We start from the raw sequence: 9,391 nt of genomic DNA, 5'->3' as shown, positions 1-9,391 counted from the left end.
TGTAGTGCATAAATATCAACAAGAAATTAATCACAGCGACTATGGAACCAATAATTCTAATACAGAGGTAGAAGAATGGAAACATAATGGATGATGATATGATGATAGAAGAGTTAATTACTGTATAGGTAAAGAAAAAAGGTAGCAAGGTTTGAGCAAAAGATTAGGATATTTCTTGAATTGTCTGTGGAAGTCTTTGTGCGTGCAAGAAATTCTGTTTTGAATCCACAAGGAAGAGAAATGATGAAGAAAGTCTGTTGTGAATCCCTAAGGAAGAGAAATGATGAAGAAAGTCTGTTGTGAATCCATAAGGAGGAGAAATGATGAAGAAAGTCTGTTGTGAATCCATAGGGAAGAGAAATGATGAAGAAAGTCTGTTGTGAATCCATAAGGAAGAGAAATGATGAAGAAAGTCAGTTGTGAATCCATAAGGAAGAGAAATGATGAAGAAAGTCTGTTGTGAATCCATAAGGAAGAGAAATGATGAAGAAAGTCAGTTGTGAATCCATAAGGAAGAGAAATGATGAAGAAAGTCTGTTGTGAATCCATAAGGAAGAGAAATGATGAAGAAAGTCTGTTGTGAATCCATAGGGAAGAGAAATGATGAAGAAAGTCTGTTGTGAATCCATAGGGAAGAGAAATGATGAAGAAAGTCTGTTGTGAATCCACAGGGAAGAGAAATGATGAAGAAAGTCTGTTGTGAATCCACAGGGAAGAGAAATGATGAAGAAAGTCTGTTGTGAATCCACAGGGAAGAGAAATGATGAAGAAAGTCTGTTGTGAATCCACAGGGAAGAGAAATGATGAAGAAAGTCTGTTGTGAATCCACAGGGAAGAGAAATGATGAAGAAAGTCTGTTGTGAATTCACAGGGAAGAGAAATGATGAAGAAAGTCTGTTGTGAATCCATAAGGAAGAGAAATGATGAAGAAAGTCTGTTGTGAATCCACAAGGAAGAGAAATGATGAAGAAAGTCTGTTGTGAATCCACAAGGAAGAGAAATGATGAAGCAAGTCTGTTGTGAATCCACAAGGAAGAGAAATGATGAAGAAAGTCTGTTGTGAATCCACAAGGAAGAGAAATGATGAAGCAAGTCTGTTGTGAATCCATAAGGAAGAGAAATGATGAAGAAAGTCTGTTGTGAATCCATAAGGAAGAGAAATGATGAAGCAAGTCTGTTGTGAATCCACAAGGAAGAGAAATGATGAAGAAAGTCTGTTGTGAATCCATAAGGAAGAGAAATGATGAAGAAAGTCTGTTGTGAATCCATAAGGAAGAGAAATGATGAAGAAAGTCTGTTGTGAATCCACAAGGAAGAGAAATGATGAAGAAAGTCTGTTGTGAATCCACAAGGAAGAGAAATGATGAAGAAAGTCTGTTGTGAATCCACAAGGAAGAGAAATGATGAAGCAAGTCTGTTGTGAATCCACAAGGAAGAGAAATGATGAAGAAAGTCTGTTGTGAATCCACAAGGAAGAGAAATGATGAAGCAAGTCTGTTGTGAATCCACAAGGAAGAGAAATGATGAAGAAAGTCTGTTGTGAATCCACAAGGAAGAGAAATGATGAAGCAAGTCTGTTGTGAATCCACAAGGAAGAGAAATGATGAAGAAAGTCTGTTGTGAATCCACAAGGAAGAGAAATGATGAAGCAAGTCTGTTGTGAATCCATAAGGAAGAGAAATGATGAAGCAAGTCTGTTGTGAATCCACAAGGAAGAGAAATGATGAAGCAAGTCTGTTGTGAATCCACAAGGAAGAGAAATGATGAAGAAAGTCTGTTGTGAATCCACAAGGAAGAGAAATGATGAAGCAAGTCTGTTGTGAATCCACAAGGAAGAGAAATGATGAAGAAAGTCTGTTGTGAATCCATAAGCAAGAGAAATGATGAAGAAAGTCTGTTGTGAATCCATAAGGAAGAGAAATGATGAAGAAAGTCTGTTGTGAATCCATAAGGAAGAGAGATGATAAGGCTTTTAGAATTGTGTGAAAGGAAAACTTATATTACATATAGGTTAGAGAAAGCCCTCCCAATTCCTTGATTTCTTACACGACAACGTACCTTGGCTGTATAGAAATCAGACAAAAATAAGATTTTAAAACAAAACTATTTTCGATAATAATAATGCTTTGCTCAAAAGTGCATTATTATTACTATTACTAGCCAAGCTACAACCCTAGTTGGAAAATCAAGATGCTCTAAGCCCAAAGGCTCCAATAGGGAAAAACACCCCAGTGAGGAAAGGAAATAAGGAAATAAATAAATGATGAGAATAAATTAACAATATATCATTCTAAAAACAGTAACAGCGTTAAAACAGATATGTCCTATATAAACTATTAACATTAAAAACAGATATGTCACATATAAACTATAAAAAGACTCATGTCAAGCTGGTTAACATAAAAACATTTGCTCCAACTTTAAACTTTTGAAGATCTACGGATTCAACGAGAATGAACAAATAAGAAATTTAGATCAAAGGATTTATGAATAGCAAATTCATACACAAAAGGAAAAAAAATTACATTGCAATTTGTTACTGGATAGCAAGTGTACAGTATGTACAAAGAAGCACTGGGAGAGGAGAAAATAATTTGTTGATATTTTGATGTGTTAGTACCAGAATTATCTTGTTTGTTTGTTGGATTGACCAGCCCTTGTTGCCCGTGTTCAGCAACAAGGGCTGGTCAATCTAAACAAACAAACAAACAAAAACCAAGATAATTCTGGTACTAACACATAAAAGTATCAACAAATAACGAAACGAAAAGGTCCAAACTATGGAAAAGTAGCCCAGCCATTTTCTCTACCTGAAGCAAAATAGCAGGAAGATCACTTTCCAATCTGTCAATGGAAGAATCAAAGAAAGAAATCACTTAACAGTACTGTAGTTGTAAAAGTAAAGAAAAAAATCACTTAACAGTACTGTAGTTGTAAAAGTAAAGGAAAAATCACTTAACAGCACTGTAGTTGTAAAAGTAAAGAAAAAAATCACTTAACAGTACTGTAGTTGTAAAAGTAAAGAAAAAATCACTCAACAGTACTGTAGTTGTAAAAGTAAAGAAAAAAATCACTTAGCAGTACTGTAGTTGTAAAAGTAAAGAAAAAATCACTTAACAGTAGTGTAGTTGTAAAAGTAAAGAAAAAAATCACTTAACAGTACTGTAGTTATAAAAGTAAAGAAAAAATCACTTAACAGTACTGTAGTTGTAAAAGTAAAGAAAAAATCACTTAACAGTACTGTAGTTGTAAAAGTAAAGAAAAAATCACTTAACAGTACTGTAGTTGTAAAAGTAAAGAAAAAATCACTTAACAGTACTGTAGTTGTAAAAGTAAAGAAAAAATCACTTAACAGTGCTGTAGTTGTAAAAGTAAAGAAAGAATCACTTAACAGTACTGTAGTTGTAAAAGTAAAGAAAAAATCACTTAACAGTACTGTAGTTGTAAAACTAAAGAAAAAAAATCACTTAACAGCACTGTAGTTGTAAAAGTAAAGAAAAAAAATCACTTAACAGTACTGTAGTTGAAAAAGTAAAGAAAATATCACTTAACAGTACTGTAGTTGTAAAAGTACAACCTCAGGCAAAATTGTAGGATACGAAAATCTACTTTCTAAGTAGGGTCACACTGTACTCCAACGAAAAAGTCTGACGCCTGGTACTAAACGGTAGTTTCTTGAACGGGGAAATAAAACTGGTATGCAAAATCCAAATTATTATTATTATTATTATTACTATCCAAGCTACAACCCTAGTTGGAAAAGCAAGATGCTATAAGCCCAGGGGCTCCAACAGGGAAAAATAGCCCAGTGAGGAAAGGAAATAAGGAAATAAATAAATGAAGAGAACAAATTAACAATAAATCGTTCTAAAAAAAGTACAACGTCAAAACAGACATGTCACATATAAACTATAAACAACATCAAAAACAAATATGTCATATATAAACTATAAAAAGACTCATGTCCGCCTGGTCAACAAAAAAGCATTTGCTCCAACTTTGAACTTTTGAAGTTCTACTGATTCAACTACCCGATTAGGAAGATCATTCCACAATCAAGAATCATATGATCCAATATCTATCTAACGTTTTGAATATCTGTATCGACTCCCATAAAACACTTGCCATAATTTAAGCATGTAGTTTATGTTAAACTACAAGCTATTTGAATATAGATTATGCAAATAATAAGAAATATTACTTTTTACCGTGGCTAGTTGATTACGGTTTATTTTTCAGAGCAGTGGAAGAAACTCATTAAGTATAGTCATTTCACGAAATCCTTATGTTAATATATTTTTATCTTATGTGAGAATTAATTCATTTTCTTTTCGCTGAACATGATTAAAAATAAAATTTCTCGGTTAGAATGGAGATAAGAATTGTTTTTTTTGATTGGTTAAAAAATAAGTGAATATTGCAAAAAAAAAAAAAAAAAAAAAAAAAAAAAAAAAAAAAAAAAAAAAAAAAAAAAAGTTGAATGTCACTAGGGTGGAGAACAAGTGTCACAAGAGAGCGCAAAAAACTGGAATTGCACCAATTAACGGTGCAGAACCGGAACGAAGCCGTTAGCACAGAAAATTATTTGCACAGGGAACGTTGGGAAAAAGAAAGCGTCAGATACACGTGAACCTTGGAAAAAAAAAAAAAACTCTCCTCTATAGAAGAAAATGTAGTACGGAAGTATGAGAACAATAGGGTGATGTACATTTTTTATTGTCACCTACAAAATTAATGAAATAAAAGCGACTGAGGTTATGACTTCAACAGGTAAATTACGGTAGAAGAAAGCGACAGATACCCGTGAACTTTGACCAAAAAAAAAAAAAAAAAAAAAAAAAAAAAAACTACTTCTATTCAACAAGCAAATATAGCACGGAAGTGTAATAACAATAGTGTGATGTACGTGTTTTATTGCCATCTATAAATTTGATTAAATACAAACGACTGAGGTTTTGCCTTCTACCGTAATGCTAAAAATTGCCTTAGTACTCTTTTTCTTATAATTCTTCGTTTTCTTAGTTTTAACGTATTTTAAGAAAATTCACTATGTCTCTAATATAATTTTTTTTTTCGCAAGATATTTTTTTACTTCTAATTAGTCTTTGCAAACTTTTAAATCCTTGCACGATTTTTTATCTTGTTTATAATTTGCAGCCTTGAAAACGGAACTTAAATTTAAATCACAATAATTAAGCAAAATTAGTAATATAATATCTTGGTGAAATAAGATACTTGTTTGGTGTACATACATACTTACATACATACATATATGCATACATACATACATATTATCATACATACATACATAAATATATATATATATATATATATATATATATATATATATATATATATATATATATATATATATATATATATATATATATATATATATATGTATATGTGTGTGTGATTCTTTGTGAGAGAGAGAGAGAGAGAGAGAGAGAGAGAGAGAGAGAGAGAGAGAGAGAGAGAGAGAGAGAGAGAGAGAGAGAGAGAAAATCCCAACAGCTAACATGTGGTAAGCATAAAATATGTATCAATCAACGAAAGGCAACGTGAAAAACTTTATTAATGTTAGTACTTACTTCTCATTGACGTCACGTGAGTCACGATGTCAATGAGACAAAAGTAATAGCAACAATCAAGATGAAATATTCCCTTCGTTGTTTAATATGTATATATACACATACACTATAATATATATATATATATATATATATATATATATATATATATATATATATATATATATATATATATATATACTGTGTATATATATATGTATATATATATATATATATATATATATATATATATATATATATATATATATATATATAGTGTATGAAAAAAATGGACATGGCAGGACATAATGAGAATGACAGGTAATATATGGACATTACGAATGACAGAATGGGTCCCTAGAGATTGCAAAGTAGGGAAAGGAAGAAAAAACGATGGACTGACGACCTAAAAAAAATTGTGGGTACAGACGAATAAAAAGACCATAAACAGACGCAAGTGGAAGGACATGTCTGGGGCCTTTGTCCTACAGTGCACTAGCTACGGATAATGATGATGTATATTATACTCTATATAAATCCTTTTAAAACACACATGAAATGTGTGAATTGAGTATTATAATTTGATTTTCTACATACTGTATGTAAGCAAGCCATAGGCGAAATGGATGACGCATACAATACACAAATTCAGCACGAAAAACATTCTGCTTATATAGGTAATGGGAGTAAAGACTTGAGCAAAATCCCCATTCAAAACACTGGAGCTTTTACATCTAAGATTGATAATAACGATAACAAGCTTTTTTTTTTTTTATTCGACGTAAAAACAAAGAGTAACACAGCGCCTAATGCATCTTTCCTTTTCCAGCCGCCTTCGAGCCTAATGCCACCATGGAAACAGCTCATCACATGCTCCTGTACGGCTGTGAAGAACCGGGAAGCGACGGAGAAGTGTGGAACTGCGGAGAGATGGCGCTGGCACAGCCCGGCATCTCTTCGGCACCCGTGTGTCGGACGGGATCACAGGTATGAAGCGGTTACATTTTAAAAGATTCTAATTCGTTCGAAAATACCACAGTACATTAGACGGGTAATACATTTAACTAATGTATTAGTTAAAACTAATGCAATCTTAATCTTTTAATATATTTTATAATAATCATAATGCTGTTACTAAGCAATTTTCTAGGTGTAGGCAGGGGTGAGGAACCTTTTTTTTTTTTTTTTTTTTGATGAAGGCCATCTTGCAATTCCTCAATGCTCCTTAAGGTTGCATAGAATTTTGTTGATTATTTTATCCTCCAATTAATTTATTAGAAATCTAAAGAGAGTGACAGGTTAAAAAAAAATAACAGCATTACAATTTCAAATATTTGAATTAAGTAATTTTTATACAAGTAATCAGTAAATGAATAATATTGAAAACTAAATTTGAAAATATTTCATTCAAGTTTGGGTAGTTTTCAAACTACCGTAAGTAAATGAATAATATCGAAAGCATGTCATTACTTTAGTTAAGCAAGTAGGTTCTTTGTATTGAAGTGATAAATAAAATAATATTAATCTTTTGGAAAAGAGAGCTTATAAATATCAACAATATAACCTTTTCATATATTTTATATTGGCAAGTAGGTACTTTTTAAACAATCACATCTCATAAAAATGCAACATCCCAGTAAAACATTGTATCTGTTTAAACACACTTAGCTGTTTTCATTGAAATAAATCAATTATTTGCTTTCTTAAGATGCTCAATAAATCCCTAGTTTTTAGCCATCACGGCTAGAACACCATCAGGGCATAACTTAATATAATAAGGAAGTAAAATTTAGTCCTCCTTTGTGACATTGCTTATTGAAGTTGTTAAAATGTCTGTTCCTCTTGTCCTTGCGTTAAGGTTACCTAAGGGAAGCTGTTTTTCATGCAACCTAAACTCATCAATGAAAGCACGAATAAAATATTTTTATACTAAAAATCTGGAACCTGTTGACTCATCTAAATCTAACACAGTTCACAGTGAGGAGATGGACAAAACAGGAACTCTCTCGTCCATCATACGTTAAATCACTCACTCACTGCAACAAGCAGTTTTTCCTTGTCAGCCACAACAGCTGTTGCAGCTGACAAGAAAAAACTGCTAGTTGTATTAAGTTGGGATTCATTGAATTCAAGGAAAAATTGCCTCCATCCTCTGGGAGGTACATCACTGAACACAACTTTCCTATTGTCTGTGTGTACATATTTGTATGTGTGTACATACAGTAGAATGATTTCAAACACATAATATTCAGTGTTAAAGCAGAAATATACTACACATACTGTACATATATCAAAGGCCGTAGAAGGCCGCACTTGATGGTCTAGAAGGCCATATGAGGCCTTAAGGCTGTCAGATTGCCTTACCTTTGTGTAAGACACGGGATCTTGCCTTAGGCAGCCCTTAAGGCCGCAGATTCCCCATCCCTACTGTAGGCCAATGTGAAAAAATTGATGCAACCGAATTAAGATAAGTAAAACAAATAACTTGTAAAAATGCAAAAAATTAAGACTTCCTCATTGCTATGAAGTTTTTATTTTTTTACTGGATAATAATTTCTATAAACTAGTGAGTACTTTTAATCCTTAAATAAAAAAAGTCGAGAATCTTCTCTTTTCAACTATGACTACGCCACCCCCCCCCCCCCACAGTATATTTCTATTTCTTATAAATTCATACTCTTACTCTAGCAATTTATATAATTTCACTTATCTGGTTCTACTGTGGCCATTATCACAGCGAGCTAAATCCGCAAACTATGAATCAAGTGTTCTATTGCAAACGTTTCGGAGTCAAGTCACAAAATAAAGACAAGCTATTCCCTCTCCCACATAAGAGACCAATAACCCGATTATATTAACGTTTTCTCTTTACGTATATTCAAAGAAAACCCGTTGGTATTAAGGTAGAGGGAGGACAATACTAAATCGACGAGCGTCAGTGTATATATATGTGTATCTCGAAGAGTGTAAGTTTACTGTATATGTCTTGGAGGAAAGATATGTTTATCATCATTAAATCAACATATTTGCTATAACAATTAACACCATTACTAGCTAAGCTACAACGCTAGTTGAATAATAGGATGCTAGCGGGCAATAAGCCCAAGGACTCCTAGAGAGAAAATTAGCCCAGGAAAGGGAATAAATAAAATAGGCTAGAAATGACTAATATAAAATAGTGTACGATCAGTAACAACGTTAAGCATATATAAACTATAAAGAGAGACTTATGTCAGCCTGTTCAACATAAAAAAACTCGTACTAGTTTGAACTTCTGAAGTTCTACAGACTCATGCTGTATACGAGTTACTAGGTGTAACTGTAGGCCTATTTACTCACGATAAAATCCAGTTACAATTTCCTACGGTATACCATAGTGTTCAAGGTTATGTTGACACATTGGTTCCCTAAAAGAAATAAAACTATATATGAAAAAAAAACTAAAGTGTGATTAATAGGTTCTTGAAACATGAATTATGAGAAAATTCAAAGCGTAAATTATCCCCTTCATACTTTTATGTTTTCTGCTTTTACCAACCCTTCTAAACTAATATTCATTGCCATCACCAACCTATCGGCAACCACTTTCACAATGGATGAAGTTATATTAAAGCTTAGACTAAGCCATTTCACAATTATTCTGATATTACATAACTATCTACACCAAGATACTTTCACAACGGCTGATGGTATATAAAGGCCTAGACCTAGGCACTTTCACAATAGCTAACACTACATATCTAACCACAGACACTTTCACAATGCCTCACATTATATGAATCCATAGGCCTAAGCCCTTTTACAATGAATGGTGTTATATC

The 9,391-nt window shown here is 32.7% G+C and overlaps 1 protein-coding gene and 1 long non-coding RNA gene across 4 annotated transcripts in view; one reads left to right on the top strand and one right to left on the bottom strand.

Annotated features, from left to right (window-relative positions):
- Phm (Peptidylglycine-alpha-hydroxylating monooxygenase) overlaps nucleotides 1–9,391 on the top strand; it is a 90,011-nt gene that overhangs the window by 57,706 nt on the left and 22,914 nt on the right. For all 3 annotated transcript variants that reach the window (XM_068377117.1, XM_068377118.1, XM_068377116.1), the window contains exon 3: nucleotides 6,400–6,557. In XM_068377117.1, coding sequence (XP_068233218.1) covers nucleotides 6,400–6,557 — 158 coding nt within the window. The remainder of the gene's footprint in view (nucleotides 1–6,399; nucleotides 6,558–9,391) is intronic.
- The window catches only part of LOC137644142 (uncharacterized), a 107,883-nt gene that overhangs the window by 93,593 nt on the left and 4,899 nt on the right, over nucleotides 1–9,391 (bottom strand). The gene's annotated exons all lie outside the window — the stretch shown is intronic.

This window comes from Palaemon carinicauda, chromosome 7 (assembly GCF_036898095.1).
Source record: "Palaemon carinicauda isolate YSFRI2023 chromosome 7, ASM3689809v2, whole genome shotgun sequence".
NCBI lineage: Eukaryota > Metazoa > Arthropoda > Malacostraca > Decapoda > Palaemonidae > Palaemon > Palaemon carinicauda.
This window is presented reverse-complemented; position numbering and strand designations above follow the sequence as displayed.